This window comes from Erithacus rubecula (assembly GCF_903797595.1).
Source record: "Erithacus rubecula genome assembly, contig: scaffold_112_arrow_ctg1, whole genome shotgun sequence".
NCBI lineage: Eukaryota > Metazoa > Chordata > Aves > Passeriformes > Muscicapidae > Erithacus > Erithacus rubecula.
Genome location: NW_027636279.1, coordinates 440,918 through 456,746, shown reverse-complemented (window position 1 = coordinate 456,746; position 15,829 = coordinate 440,918). Strand labels below are relative to the sequence as shown.

General features: G+C 46.6%; 1 protein-coding gene across 1 annotated transcript in view; it reads right to left on the bottom strand.

Annotated features, from left to right (window-relative positions):
• LOC306815275 (nucleotide exchange factor SIL1-like) overlaps positions 1-15,829 on the bottom strand; it is a 52,939-nt gene that overhangs the window by 19,565 nt on the left and 17,545 nt on the right. The window contains exons 2-3 of the mRNA XM_079331864.1: positions 11,881-11,986; positions 7,534-7,669 (exon numbers count right to left, since the gene is read on the bottom strand). Of these exons, the coding sequence (XP_079187990.1) occupies positions 7,534-7,669; positions 11,881-11,976 (232 nt within the window). The 5' untranslated portion in view covers positions 11,977-11,986. The remainder of the gene's footprint in view (positions 1-7,533; positions 7,670-11,880; positions 11,987-15,829) is intronic.

Sequence of the window (15,829 nt, the reverse complement as noted above, 5' to 3'; positions counted from 1 at the left end):
CCTTTTGCAAGTGAATGACCCAAGCAAAACTTCCTGCAGTCTTAAGGAGCAGGCAGAAAAATCAGGAGAGAGGAAAATGAATCTCTGGACTGAAGAAAGATCTTTGGAATCAGAAATGTTGTCCCTCATTAGAATTTCCACCACCACCCTTACTCCTTCCAAAATGTAAACACATAATAAAAAATTAAACGTGAATCTGGCGTGGAAGACTTCTTCCAATAAATGGGAATTAGTTCTACAAAGCATCAGGACAGACCCAAGGAGATTACATTTTGCTTTGTAAAAACAGAGCCACATTTATTTTTTAACTCAGAAGCTTCCTGAGGATGCTAAAGGAAGCAGCTTCAGGAAAGCAGAGCCATTTGTCTCAGAGTGCGTTCAAGTAAGAACAAATGCAAAACCAGCTTCTAGACCTCAAGGAACATCAAATAGCTTTTTAATTTATGTCCCAAATTCCCTGCAGATTCTGAAATGAACAGAGGGCAGGGTTCAGAGAAAATGCCTCGCTCAGTCAAGACAGCTGGATGGATATTCTGAGTTTTCCTCAGAGGAGCAAGGTGCTTTTACACCAGAATGGAGCAGGCACAGCACGTGGCTCTGGAAGGATCTGTGGAAAAAGCAGAACCTGTTGCTTGTGTGACCCTATAAATAAATGTATGGAAAATTGAATAACCTAGGAAAGAAAGGGGAAAAAAAAAAAAAGCTGGAACCCCATCTGAGCAAGAGCACAATTTGCAGGCAAGAACTGTGAAGGAGCAAGTGAAATATTCCTCACAGGAGCCATCTGACTGTGCTGACTGCCTGGAAAGCTTCTGACCTTGTCCTTGCCCACCCAGAATCAGTTCTGGGGAAGTTTCAGAAAGTCAGGCCTTAGCCCATGGGGGAAATTGCAAGGAGAAAGGGCCTGAGCAAAGCCATGCAAAATACTCCCTAATTATGGAAAAAGATAATGCTGCAAAACTGTGGTTTAGGGATGTACATGATCCAGCAAATGACAACAAACACAGAGAACACAATGTCTGCAAAATATCTATAGATCAGGGTTTAATTTATGAAATTACAGAATAAAGTTGACAAATTTGGGGGGAGAAAAAAATAAATTTCTGCAGCAATGCCTGAGCCCCAGAGCTGCCAGCCTCTCCCAGAGCCCGTGGTCAATCACATCCTGCAGCAAACACTGCAATGCCTGCAGAGCTTGTCCCACACAAGATCACACATTGGAAGCCTGAGGGAGTTGCTGTGATTATGTTTGATCAAACCACCAGAACTGTTTCAGGGACCTTGGGACCCAAGTCCCACGTTTTTAAACCATGTTCCCATAATACCCAAGGAAAATGGAGACTGGTGAGCCTTGCTGGCTTTGGAAGGAGGAGGGATGACAGCCAAAGTGGAAATTCAAGATAACCCAGGCTGGAGGCACTGCCAAAACATTTTAGAGAAGGGAAAACATTTTTCCTCCAAAGCACTGTTACAAGCTTGAAATAAATGTGCAGACTGTTAGATAAAGACAGAGATAAAAATAGGCCTGTTATTAAATACCTCTTCTTTAATGAGGTTCATCCTTCTAAACAGCCACGAGAAGGTTATTAGAGTTATTGCAGAAAATACAGCCTGCTTGCACATAAAAACCACAGCAAGGTATTCCTCATCACCCAGCACTCATTTAAGCACCTCTCAGCAGCTCACACACTCACAGCACCCCCAGCTTGGCAGGGAGGAGATAAAAGAAAGGAATGAGAGATGTCTTCTCTGGGAAACAGTCTCTCTGCTTTCAAAGCACTTTCCCCCACCAAACAATGTAAATTTAACCAAGGGAATGATTCCCACTGCTGATGTCTACTGCTATTACACCACCAGCAGCCTGAGCATCATTAAAACGAAGATTGAAATTATTCTAAAAGCTGCAGCTTAGCCTCCTCCTGTTGCACTAAAACCACTGTTTGACTCTCAGCACCTCATCCCCTGATTTATGACCACTCCAGATCACCTGGAATACCCTGCAGGGCTCAGAGTTCCACAAACCACTAGCAGGGGCCATGGCTTGGCTTGTGAAAACACAGCACTGCTCCCTTGTTTTGGCAGTGCCCCACAGCCCAGCCCATGGCTGCATGTCAGAGAAGCTGCAGAATTTATTCTGGTGGCTCAGAAGCACAGATAGTTTTTGGCAGAAGGAGCATCACTGCAAAAGCCTTCTGTAACCAGTTTGTTTAATGAAACCAGTAACATCAGGCCAGAAAGGGACAGGACTGACCTGGCACACAAAAACCCACCCCAAGCCCACTTTGCTCCTAAATCTGAGCAATCCACATGTAGGGTTTCTTCCACCACACCAGTGCCATTTCTACTTCTGGAAATGACAGAGGAGAAGTTTGACCTGCATTTGCGGGGGCAAAAACTGGCTCCCAATTCATTACAGAAATGCTAAAACCAAGCTGCAGGGAGGGACACTTGTACTGTGTCCCCCTGTCCAGAGCTGGCATCCTCCAAACACTCCCTGTCCCAGCATCTCCTGAGCCCCAGTCCTGTCCTTTCCCCAAGGGAAACACCACCACCCTCTTCCCCAGAGCAGGAGCAGGCATGGAGGACGTGCTTGGTGTGCCTGGCACTGCCCCACCCCAAGGCAGGAGCAGCACTGCAGCTTCAGCCCTGGCACTTCTGCCAAGGATGTAGAATTAGGCACAAGCATCCTGGGATGTGAAGGTGACAGGCAAGGGAAAGCCCCTGAGGCAGGAAGCTGAGAGAAGAGCCCTTGAAGGCAGCTGGCAATAAAAAGGACAGGCACAAGATACACTTAGGAGATGAAAAGCCTCCTATGCAAGAGGTCAGATTGAGAACAGGCAGAGCTACCAGGGACCATAACTCAGCTTCCAAGCACTGAACATTTGCTCTCGAGTCAGCCTGGCCTTTCCCAGCTGCTGGAATCATCCTCCAGCTCTCCTGTTGCTGCTCAGACAAGATTATAACAACTCCAGAGTCGAGGTTTCCCCCTCTGCACATCACTAACAAGTCATTCTATGAAGAAACCCAGAGAAGAAGCATTTCATCTAGTATAGATGAGGTTTTAAAAATTCCATTTGCCTTCCCTCTATATGCAAATCTGTGCTGATCTGATGAGGCTGCTATTTCCTGGATTAGACATGTCAAACTTTGCAAAAACGAGCAGACCCTGGTGGTTTCACTCTGTATTTCACAGCCCTCCCTTGACTGTGCTGCCATAAATATTTCAGAGACCTGCCCACCACTGGCAGAATTAGGTCCAGGTCAGTGCAAAGCCAATGGTTTGGACAGTGATTAGTTCAGCAAAGCAATTAGAAGGGGTGCTGAGCTCAGGACATCCCAGAGAGCAGCAGGACACACAGACCAGGTGTAAGGGACCCTCAGCAGCCACCACAGGCTGTGGGACAGGACTCCTGAGCCCAAGGAGTCCCTCCTGCCTCCTTCCTCCCCCAGCTTTAAGAACCTTTTCTCAGCTTAAAGCAGTGCTGGCTCATCTGGTCAGCAAAATCTCCTGGGCAATGGAACTGGACTGAGCCATTCCCCATCCTCAGTGCTGTTCTCTCCACAGCAAGTCCTCCAAAGCAGCCTTGAAAACACCTCCCCAGTGTGGCTGCCTTGAGATCTGTGTTCCCACAGGTGAAAAACCTTGTTTGAGCAGCAAATGAGACAGGAGAAGACCTGTGACAAGCAGGAGCAGCAAAGATAGCCTGAGGATGCTTGGAAGCTGCAGCCATGGATATTTAAATGCCAAGCAATGTATCACTGGCTCCCTGCTGAACATAAGATGGTTTCATCTTTGCAGAAGCAGCACCAACAGCATGTTCACATCAGCTTCACTCTGGCAGCCTGAGCAGCAGCAGCAGCTATGGCTCCTTGGTTTTTAACTGTGATGGAATCAGGCACTTCAGGAAATTATTCTGGGCAGCACAAACACTGGGGAGTCACTGCAGGTTCAGCTCTGCAAGGCAGAGCTTTAACCACAGCTGAAGGTGCAGCCAAGCTCCCAGCTCTGCCCTGAGACATCCATGCAAACCCCAGAGATCCATGGCAGTCCCAGTGCCAGGCTCTGCTCCATCCCTCCAGTCTGCAGGCAGCTGCTCTGCCCCACTGCAGAGCAATCTGTAAATATTTGGATATTTTTGGGCAGAGCAGGTTCTCACTTGTCCATCTGGATTGGAAACTGGACTCATTAACTCCCAACTGTCAGCTGGAAAACTTGCCAGAGGGTTTCTGCTACATCAGGGAGCAGCAAAGTGCTGCTGCCCACAGGGGTGGGCAGAGCAGAGCCCTGTGCAGCCCCAGCTCTCTACTCATCACTGTTGGGGGTGATTAACACCCTTTTCCTTTCCCAATTCAACTCCTGCCTCTTATATCCTTTTTCTGAATCTTCACAGCAAAGTCTTCCCAGAGGAGCCACTGCTGGGTGGAAAATGTCCCACCCTAATGCAGGACGGGAAATTTGCTGCTCAGTGGTACAACTAGAGCAGCTCAAATTTCAGTCATCATCAGGAATGCTTAAAAAAATATTGGGAAATTTGGTGTTCAAATAACAAAAGTAAAAAGAGGTTCACTCACTAAAACTCACAACCCCCAAAAAACCTGCAGGTTCCTGTGGAGTCCAACCACAGACAGAGGGAAAAGCCCCACAGGTGATGCCAAAAGTCTAAGAGCAGAGGTGCTGGGAGCCTTTCAGAGGCACCTTCCAGCCTGAGCCCTGCACCTGGTGCATTATTTAGTGCCAAGTGAGAAAGAAGCAATGCCTAACCAAGTGTTAAAGGGCTTTGGGAAGTTTCACCAACCTTCCCAGAGCCGTCAGCTCTGGCTGTCTGGCAGAAGAGACAACTGATCTTGCTTCCAGATTACAGGCAGCACAGCTCTTAGGGCAACTGTCTCTCTGTGTTTGCATCCAGCCACCTCCAGCAGCTTGAAGTGTGCTCCAAGTGCAAGGAAGCACTTGATCAAAACCCAGCTCACCCTGTAGACAGCGAGGAACAGGTGCCCAAAGCGTTGCAGATACAGTAACAATTGAATTTGGGGGGGATTTGACAGGTTACAGGTTGATGACACTGCTGCAGCCTCGGTGGAAATGTGGATTGATGCAATTAGCAATGGGGAACTAGAAACTCAGCAGAGGAAAACTGGAAATACATCTATAAAAGATGAGCTGCTGCACCATTGTAGAGAAGCACAAAAGTCCTGTGTGAGCTCAGAACAAGTTGAAACAGGAGTGAGATGGGGGAAACACAGCTCCAAGCTCCCTCCCAGTGCTGAGAACTGCAGATCCAGATTTTAAATTCAGACATTTCCTTCCCCCAGAGAGGCTGGCCCAGTTTGCCACGGGGATACAACAGGAGTGGGGTGTCCTGGAGAGATGGGCAGCAGAAGGCAAACTCCTGAGCCAGCCTAGCCAGGCTCTGCTCAGCTGCCAGGGAGTAAAACCTCATGGAGAGCATGGCAAGAAGCAGAACCAGTGGGTGAGACACTGCCAAGGTGCATGGCTCTGCTGCAAGGACCAAAAGGAGCATCCTTGTGCAGGGCAGCTCCTGCCCAGCACAGAGCTGGGAAAGCCTCAGGGCCAGGGCTGGGGATGGGCTCATGCTGGCACCAGGGTCCCCAGCCTGACACATGCTGAAGGTGAGAGGAATGAGGGATTTGTCTTTACAAACAAGCTGTGGTTCTGCTGGTGGGTAAGACTAGCACTGAGAGATAAAAAACAATGGGATGGATTCCACTAATTGATGAATGGAAAAAGATATTTGCCTTTACAAATTGTAGGCTTGCTGGTAAATGAAATTGGATATTGAAAGATGAAAGAAGTAATGGGGAAAACCCATGAATTCTATAAGAATTAAAAATTAAAAGGGGGCATTATACATTAGAGGGGAATCTTAGATATCAGGTGTTCTGGGAAGTCTGTGTCTCTCAAGTACCTCAGCCAATGGGGAAAGAGAGAGGGAAATGCAGCCAGGAAAATGGGATAAAAAGGAGGCTGCATCCTCCAAAAATCTGAGAGACCCCAGGGGAATGCCCCATGGCCTCTCCCTTTATTTGAATAAAGTAAAATGACTCATCTGTCTCCTTTTTGGGCATAAACCTCTAGTGTTTGTGGATTCATTTTCCTGACAAAGGTGTGAGTGCCAATCCTCACTGAGATTTCACTCCAGAGGAACCCCAGGAGACAGAGACCCAGGCTGGCAGCAGGAGAAAAAGGCAGGCTCCTCTCTGTGCCACATACCCAGTGCTGGGATCTGCAGCAGCCAGAGCATGAGGCAGGACACCATTTAAGTCTTTACAAGAGTAACCAAAATGACTCTCCTCTGTGAATACTGACAAGCTCCCCACTTCCACTGCATGTGCCCAACATGGAATAACTACAAAAACAAAGTGGAATAAGGCACCTGAGCAGTGAAGATGCTTGTGAACAAACCCTGCAATGAGGTTTCTAATGATTGCAAGTGTGTACATGTTCTGCTCCAACAAAGCTGGTGGGGATCTGCCAGGCTGAATAATGAGCAGGGACACCACATGCCTTCCATACATAATGGTACAGAAATGGAATATAAGTGTACACTGCAGCTCTGTGCAACACAGGGGCTTTTGGAGCCATTCACGTTATACAAAGATTTACATTTGGAAAAGTCATTCTGCTATATCTGGCAGAAATTTCAAGACAAATGGAACCCATACTTATTCATTCAATGATAATACCAAGCACAGGATAAAGCTCTTAAATTCAGAACACTTTATAAAAATTAATTACTACTTAGTTCACCCTTGTGAGGTGGGAAGGTATTACACCTGCATATGCATGAGGACACCAAGGCACAAGTGGGTTAAACAGCTCATTCAGGACCCCAAAGCCAGGCTAATTGTTGAAATATGTATGCACATGTGCATCAGGGTGTGTTTGAATGGGTTTGGCTCTTCCAGAGCCTTCCCAGCACACGGAGGCCAAGCTGCTCTGCTGGGCTCCTCTCACCACAGAGTCCCAGGCACGTCTAATGAAAGACACCAACCCAAAGAAAGAGAAGAGGTTTTTGTGGTTTGCACGGATGGAAATAAAAGCTATAGCTTTCAAACAGCTGAGGAACAGAAAAGCCATTGTTAAAAAGCTGTGCAGTGCTCCAGTGACAGCTCCTAATCAGCTTCCACTGAGCAGCTCCACACTGGGACACAGCAGACCTGGGAATCCACGTGCCAGCAAATGTTATAAAACCTGGCCCTGGACAAACGAAGAGAGAAGGGGCTGGGGAGGCAGTGACAGACACTGGGGGTTGTCACAAGGGGCTGGCATCCCACTCCTCCTGCCCTAAAAGCCCCAGAGCCACAACTCCCCTCGCTGGATGTTTCCCCACAGCCTCCATCCCCTGCACCAGGTCACCGAGCCCTTCTCTGTGAGTGAACACCAGCAAACCAGCAAAAACCAAGTGAACACCACACATTGTCATGGGAACAAACAGCTTGGAGTGGCTGCAAGGCTCTGTCAGTGCTGCCAGGTGGCTTCCAGAGGGATCTAAAATTAGCCAGAGCAGTTACCTGCACGCAGGGTTTGCCACTGATCCGTGGGGTGAAACACTTCCAGGTCCTCGGGATCAGCGTCATCCTCTGTCACCGGCTCCTTCCCACTGGCATCTTTTATGTCGCTCTCTTCTATTTTTGTAAGGGCAAACTCCTTTTGGAGAGAAGAGATTCAGCTCATTAGCAATTGCATCTGGGTAATTTAGTGCTGGCTGAGAATACAAAATTTTTTCCCTCGCCAGCAGATTTTTTTTTTTTTTTTGACATCCGAGATTCTTTCCACATGGTTAAATTTAGATTTAAAGTATATTAAAGGTTAAACATGCATAACTAGCATGACATTTGTGCTGAACAAAGCAACGCAGCTTATTTCCTATTCCAGAGCAGGTTGCAGGCTTCAAACCAGCTCTCACAGAGCCTCACCTGTATTCAGTCAGAGGCAGGAGCCCTGGCTATTATTAGGGTTGTGTAACATTGTAAGACCCCATTTTACCTTGCCTAAAAATATGTCAAACTTTTAACTTTTTCAGCTGAAATTTTGCACACGAGTGGAATGCCTCAAGGCTTGTTGGTTGGTTTGGGGTTTTTTTTGTTGGGTTTTTTCTTTTTTTTTTCCTTTTTTTTTTTTTTTCTTAAATGCACTTATTTCAGGCTTGGAGAAGATTTCAGCTAAAATAGTTCAGCTATTTCCAAAATAGGACACGGGGAAAAAACACACCGAGTTGCCCACATGATATAAATGTGAGGATCCTCTTCTCCACCCTCTCCCAGTGTTCTCCAAGTCTTTTAAAACAATGATTAGGGATTTATTCACCACCTCCATGGCAAGTGCAGCACGAGGCTGGCAGAGCTGTGGGATAGAGCAGCCAGCACAAGGGGTTTGATGTTCCACCAAGGGAAGAAAAGGAGAGAACAGCAGGGAAAAAAAAATAAAAAATATCCTTGCTGTGAGGAAAACCTTGCTGTTCAATGGAAATCCTCCCCAGGGAGCTGGTGGGATAAAAGAACTCTGGAGAGTGCACAGTAATGACCTGAACTGTCACACCAGGCTCTGACTCCTGGCTCTGGGCTGCTTTGCTTCCAGCAGGAACAGAGGAACTGGTCCAGGCTCACAATCCCCACAGCTCAGTGTCTGCTGAAGGGAATATTTTCAGCTTCTCAGATCACCAATTCAGTCACCACTGAAGAATTTGAGATAACCACCCTACAGGGAATGATTAGTCCTAATTGTTGGCAATTAGAATAGAGTTACAGCTCACTTCATGAAGTGTTTGGATATTAATCCTTAGGATGTTTTCACAGGGAAAAACGTGAATAAATTCAGAGGTGAACTGGAAATTCTGGGACATGTTCTGCCTTCAGTTCTTCCACTCTTTGGAAAAAAAAAATCATGCACATTTTCTGTCAGAATTTGGATGCTCTGCATATAAATATCTATTTCCAGACTTGAAGAGTCTTTATGAAAATTAAAAAACCTGCTCAAAAAATTCAATTCCTAAAAGTAAAATAGCAAAATAAACAACGTCAAATTCCTACTAATATTATTAACAAAATTACAGCTATATCCCCACCTACTAACAAAAAAAAACCACAAGCTTTTCTAAGTGCCATCAGTTTTTAAAAAATGCACATTCCTAAGTACAGCCAAATTGTAAGCCCTCTTTACCTTATTACCCGCAAAAAAAATAATTTCCACTAAAGCCCTAAACAGCAGCAAACCTTTGCTCAAATTAAACAAAAAATTGCCCATGCAGTAGCCCTTAGCCCGGTCAAAAAAAAACCAAATGTAAAAAACATACTTTACTCAGCAGCTAAAAACCATAGTTTGTCTTAAAGCCTGTAGCAAAAAGTACCTAATAAAACCTAAAGCCAACCCCTAAAATTCTAAAGCAAAAGCTACAAAAAGTCCAAAGCCAACTACACTCCCACAAAAAAAAAAATCTTAGCTGCCTATAAAAAAGTTCAAGCTGCCTCAAAAGTAATTAGCACAAAAGCACAGCTTCTCCTAGCACCCCAACTACCAGTGCTAAAGTAAATGTTCAATAAAAAAGTTCCCTCTACTCACCACGCCACCAACGCCACATAAAGCAAATAAATTGCCCTCATCACGCAGCACGCCCATATTAATAACCCAAATCGCCCTAAAATTTTAAAAATAATTACAAACTAGCCAAAAAGTAAAAATTTTAGTCTCTCTAATAAAAAAAAGCAAAACCAAGTAACCCAAGCTAAAAAAGCTCCACCATACAACCAACTGCCAGCAAATAAAACACGCTGCGCCCTTTTCACCAACAGTTCCTGCCACATTGTAAAAATAAACCAAAAGTAAAAAGCTGCCGTATAAAGCCCCACACAACAAGTTGCACAAGCTACCAAAAAAAAAGTAAATCAAATCAACTTACAAAACTCAAAGCTGTTCAGCTAGCCTTAAACATTGCTAAAAAAAAAAATAACCAAAGCTCTACCTTTACACTAATTCGTAAATAGTAGCCAATGCTCTGTAAAGTTAGCTAAAAAAGTAAAAAAAAGCTAACTAACAACGTAAAAAAAACCAATCTAAACTGCTAATAAGTAAAAAAACATTGCCACTCAAATAAAAAAGCTCCCCATAAAAGTCCGTCATGTAAATACCCATGTTCCCAAAAATCAAACTAATAAAAAACACAAGCACAACAAGCAAGTAAATCAAGCTGCACAAATAAAAGTCTCAAAAATAAACTTAAATTAAAAACATAAAAAAAGTTATTCCTAGCTCAATAAACCCATAATGCCTCAAGCCATCAAAGTAAAAATGCCACCTATAAATAAGCACAAAACCAAAAAATAAATCTTACCATAAACAGCATTACCCAAATCATTCATAACTGTAACACTTGCGCTGCCATCAAGCAAACCAAGCAAATAAAACCCCTCTAATATAGTAAACAGTAGTCCAAATACAAGTATAAAAAAACCTAGCAAATTAACTACATCACACGGAAAAAAAATATCCTTGCTGTGAGGAAAACCTTGCTGTTCAATGGAAATCCTCCCCAGGGAGCTGGTGGGATAAAAGAACTCTGGAGAGGAGTGCACAGTTAATGACCTGAACTGTCCACACCGGCTCTGACTCCTGGCTCTGGCTGCTTTGCTTCCAGCAGGAACAGAGGAACTGGTCCAGGCTCACAATCCCCACAGCTCAGTGTCTGCTGAAGGGAATATTTTCAGCTTCTCAGATCACCAATTCAGTCACCACTGAAGAATTTGAGATAACCACCCTACAGGGAATGATTAGTCCTAATTGTTGGCAATTAGAATAGAGTTACAGCTCACTTCATGAAGTGTTTGGATATTAATCCTTAGGATGTTTTCACAGGGAAAAAACGTGAATAAATTCAGAGGTGAACTGGAAATTCTGGGACATGTTCTGCCTTCAGTTCTTCCACTCTTTGGAAAAAAATTCATGCACATTTTCTGTCAGAATTTGGATGCTTTATGAGCAGCAGAAAATGTCAACCTGAGCAAAACAGGCACAGTAGCAACGGCAGTGTGGATGTGGCACTTGGGGACATGGGCTGGTGGTGGCCCTGGCAGGGCTGGGGTAAAGGTTGTACTCAGTGATCATAAAGGTCTCTCCCAGCCTAAAAAATTCCACAATTCCACACTTGTGGTGACACACAAAGATGGCTGACAAACCTACAGAATGTTTTTATTTCAGCTGTGGAAAGGGACTGCAATTTCAGAAAATGCACGAGAAGCCAGATCTTAACTCCTGCTTTTGCTGAGTGCAACAGGGGCTTGGAATTGTTCAAATTGTAACAAATGGTTAAAGCTCAGGAACAATCACAGCCATAAAAGCCCAGGTTCTGCAGATGAAAATCAATGTTAACATTTTCCCAGCCAAGACTCAACAGGACTAAAGAGGAGTGAGTGGAGCAGTTATTACTTAGCTGATTTCCAGGGCTCTGTGATTATCCAAGAGGGAGTTAGTGATACAGGCTATTGTAAATTTACCACCAGGCCTCCCAGTGCTGGGTCTGTTCAAACATATAATGGAGACAGCTGATGTTTACCAGCTCTGCTCAGGAAAAGAGCTGGGGTTTAAATGCTCAGTAAGGATAAAAGGATGTGACTTGGTTCATTTAAGTGTTGCTGTCACTGCCTGGCCACAATTGCTTTGCAATGCCCCATTTTCATTAACATTTCTAGCACCACACAAGTGATTCTTCATTCACACAAAAATCAGCAGAACCTTTTTGGTTTGTTTTCTTCACTCAAGCAGGAGAAAGAGGTTTCCTAAAGAGCAATGGGCATTTCTTTAAAGGCAAAAAACATGTATGTTTTTAATAAATTTATGTTTATTAAGTAGGATCAGCCAAAACTTACAGGCACTCTGTGGCTTAGGCTGGAGCAGGAGAAGAGCAGGGAACCCAGCAGCACCAGCAGGCTGACCCTGGCTGTGGTGGAGAGGAGCCCAGGCATTGCCACCAGCCTGAAAAGCAAAGCAGAACAAACCCAACAGTACTTTTCTATCCATTTTCACAGGTTTCAGGACTCTTTGCACAACACTTTGCCACTTTGCAGGATGGGCTCAGGGGTGTGACACGGCAGGCACAACACCTCGAGATGTGACACGGGCTGGTGGGGGACAGCCAGGCTCACTGCTAATGGGCTTTGTGACAGGTAATGCCAAGCACCTGATTCTGACCCCACAGGGGATAATATCTCTCCTGGAAAATATGAGGAGACCTGCAAGACTTGTTTAAAATCACCGTGTCGGTGCCATGGATGACAACTAGAGGGGAAAATAAGAAGCAGTGGAATCCCGTGAAGGCTTTTTCTGCCTGTGCCTCGTTCTGAACGTTAATTCAAATTAAACAAAACTACCAGCTGGCCAAGGATCAGGGGTTTACCTAATCCATATGTAGGTTTTTCTTGAGGAAAACAACATTTTGCAGAGGTCAGCAAGGTCTCCTTGGTGGTTCCTACAGCACAAGGCTTTCCCTGCTGCTCAGAGGAAAGCTGTGGGGCCAGGAGCTGGGAGCAGAGGCATGGCACAGAGCCACCCTGACCTGCTGGACCAAAGAGGGGTCACACAAAGGGCTCTGCTGCCGTGGGTGCCCACCCTGGGTGTGTGACCAGGCACACATGTGCCCCCAGTGCCACACGAGGTTTGGGATCCACCTACAGCCCCCAGCTCGCTGCTGGGCTCAGGAGAGCAGAGCCTGCCAGCACACAGGCTGCACAAGTGTTTCCTTTGATTGGCTCTAAATTTACACTGCTGCTAAATTAAACTAAATGAGGTCTTTTGAAAGAAGATGGGACTGATTAGTTCCGTTCAAACACTCCTTCATTACTCATCCCTCCATCAAGTCTGCTCCTACTCCTATCCAGGTTTTGAAGAATTTCCTCCCCTACACACAGTCCGAAATATCTTGCCTTGCTGTCCATCAGAGAGCAGAGCTTTCCCTCCTTGAAGCAACCACTCTGTGCCACAAAGCAGAAAACCTGCTCACAGCAGCTCCTGCCACCACGGAGCCTCTGTTCCCAGAAGCCTTCAGGGACATGGAGGGAAGCCTCCCCTACTTCCACCCTTTCACTGGTGCCTTGTCTCTCCACTCCATTTTGTTATTTCTTCCTCTCCCTGCTTGGTTTTTGCTAGAAAAATAAAAAGGAACCCACCACATCCCCCTGGGCAGGATGGACAGGAGAGGGACAGAACAGGGAGCAGAGGTAACAGCACATCTGATATACATCTGTATCTTCCAAAAAACTCCTGAGCCAGGGCCTTCCTGAACAGCCTACCTCTGAGCCACCTCCACCACATGAATGGATTTTTTCCATTAATTGGTTTTGGAACAGATCTGGGATTCTGCCACCCACAGTATCCCTGAGCAGTGAGTTCCCCTGCTCAACTCACACAGTGTAGGAAAGCATCACCTCCCCTTTCCTCCTTCAGCGTCTCCTTGTTTCTAAAGGGTCAAAGAACCACCCCAAGGACCCACAGGCCCTTATTAAACCACAGCTGGAGTAGAAGAAAAGCTCCCTATTTTTAAAAGCCAACCTGTGGCCAAAGCCTCCATCTCTCTCCTGGGACATGGCCAAGCAAAACCAGGCTATAACCAACACCCAGAGCACAGTGCACAGCTCAGACTCCTCTGCTCCCAGATCTTCATCTTCACATCCTTCTGGACAGTGCCACAGACATGACCTCAGTGCAGTGACCACAACACACAGTTCCCTCTCATCTCAGAACAAACTGCTGCTTTTTACACAGGGAACAGGTTTTCAGGTTTGGTCGAGTGGGTTTTTTTTCAGTTATAAAACAAGCAGCAAAACTGGAATAATGAAAAATAGATGTATCCCTCAAACTTTATCTGCAAGCCTGGAAATAAAAAGAAAAGAAAAAAAAGAAAAAGAAATTCAACAAAGCAGTGGATGAAAGCAAACGCACACTCCCAATAAAAATAGAGCTCACGTGTAAGAGGAGGCTGGTAGCAAATGACAGCACAGCCTCTTTCAAGCCTCCAGCCTCCTGCCTGCCTGGCAGATGACATCTGCACAACAATTAGCACTTTTCCTCGGTCCCAGGTAGGCAGGAGGAGCCAACATGTGCAGCAGGGGCCCTGGAGCTCCTGGAGAGCACAGAATGACATCTCACAGCCAGCACACAGAGGGCAGCGGAGGATTTCCACACGGAATTTCTGGACACAATGGATTTTCAGAAATAAAACCTTGCAGCCTGCAAAGCAGAAAGGGTGCTCCTGGTGACCCCACCTGCACAGGGAATTTTGCTTGGATTTGAGGGTATCTTTGGGGGCAGCACCCACATACAGCAGCAAAACCCTGGATTGGGAAAGGCACAGATTCCCCTTGCACAGAGACAAAGGGCTGATTTTTTCCTTCATAATATTTTTTTGTCAAACAAAATGAGACACTAGGGAAAGAGCAAAGGGTCGGGCTCTGAGAAGTCCCCACTGCTGGCAGTAACCCTCCTGTCAGAGGAGGAGATGTTGCTGGCTGGGAGGTTCTGCTCCACAGCTCCTGAAATCCTGGTTGGAAACAGCCCAGAGTTGTGCTCCCCATTAGCAGGGACATTTCCAGTGATGGCAGAGCTGAGCACCAGGGAGCTGCACAGTCACAGGTGACAGCTCAGAGGGAGCCAGAGAGAGCAGCACATTTCATGAATGCCTCCTGCTGCTGGCAGGGCTCTGTGCTTTCATGTCCCGGCACTGAGCCCACGCTGCCTGTCCTGTGCCACTCCAGCACATCCTCTGGAGCCTCATCTGAATTCTGAGCTGCTGCTCCAGGACAGCACACAGACATCCCAGGGCTCCTCAGCTCAGCATCAGCCTCTGGCTTTGCAGCCAGCTGGAAACAGAATGACTGAATCACTGAGGTTGGAAGAGAGTCCAAGCTGTGCCTGATCCCCACCTTGTCCCTAGCCCAGAGCACTCAGTGCCACTTCCAGGAATTCCATGGACACCTCCAGGATGGGGGCAGTTCCAACCCCTGAGCTCCCTTTCCATGGGGAAATTCCTGCTCTGCCCACCCTGACCCTCTTGTGAGCCATTTTCTCTTGTCTTGTCCCCTGTTCCCTGGGAGCAGAGCCTGACTCCTGGCTCTATCCTCCTGGAGAAGTCCCCCCTGAACCTCCTTTTCTCCAGGCTGAGCCTTCTCCCAGCTGCTCCTGACAGCACTGACTCTCCAGCCCCTTCCCAGCTCCTTCCCTGGACATGCTCCAGCCCCTCCATGACTTCCTTGCCATGAGAGCTCAGAACTGGACACAGGATTGGAGGTCCCTCAGCAGTGCCAGCACAGGGACAGTCCTGTCACTGTCCTGGTCCTGCTGCCACCCCAGTGCTGATACAAAAATACCAATTATCTCTAAGAATAAACAACAATAAGCTTGTTTTCATCTAGCCATGACCTGAGGGAGCAGGATCAGCATTGCAGCCTTGCTAAACTACCTTTAATTCAAAAGATGAATTAATTCAGGCCAGGTTTCCATGCAGCCACCCCTCACTGAGATGGCAATGGGAGCACCAGCAGCACAGCATGAGGGCAGGGCAGGGATGGGAACCCTCGAGGGGCACAGCCCTGGCACCTCCAGCTGATCCATGGCCCAAACCATGGCATCACCCACAGCCTCTGCGGCTGAAGGGGAAGTTTCCTGGGCAACAGCAGCTCAGGGAGTGATCTCCAGCCAGCTGTGCACAGGGCTGAGGGATTGCAGAGGCTCTCAGGACCATCACAGTGAGCTGAGATCCCCTTCACACTCAATGTCCTTCTGATGGTGGCATCCAGGGTGACAGGCTGAGTGAGTGATGTGCAG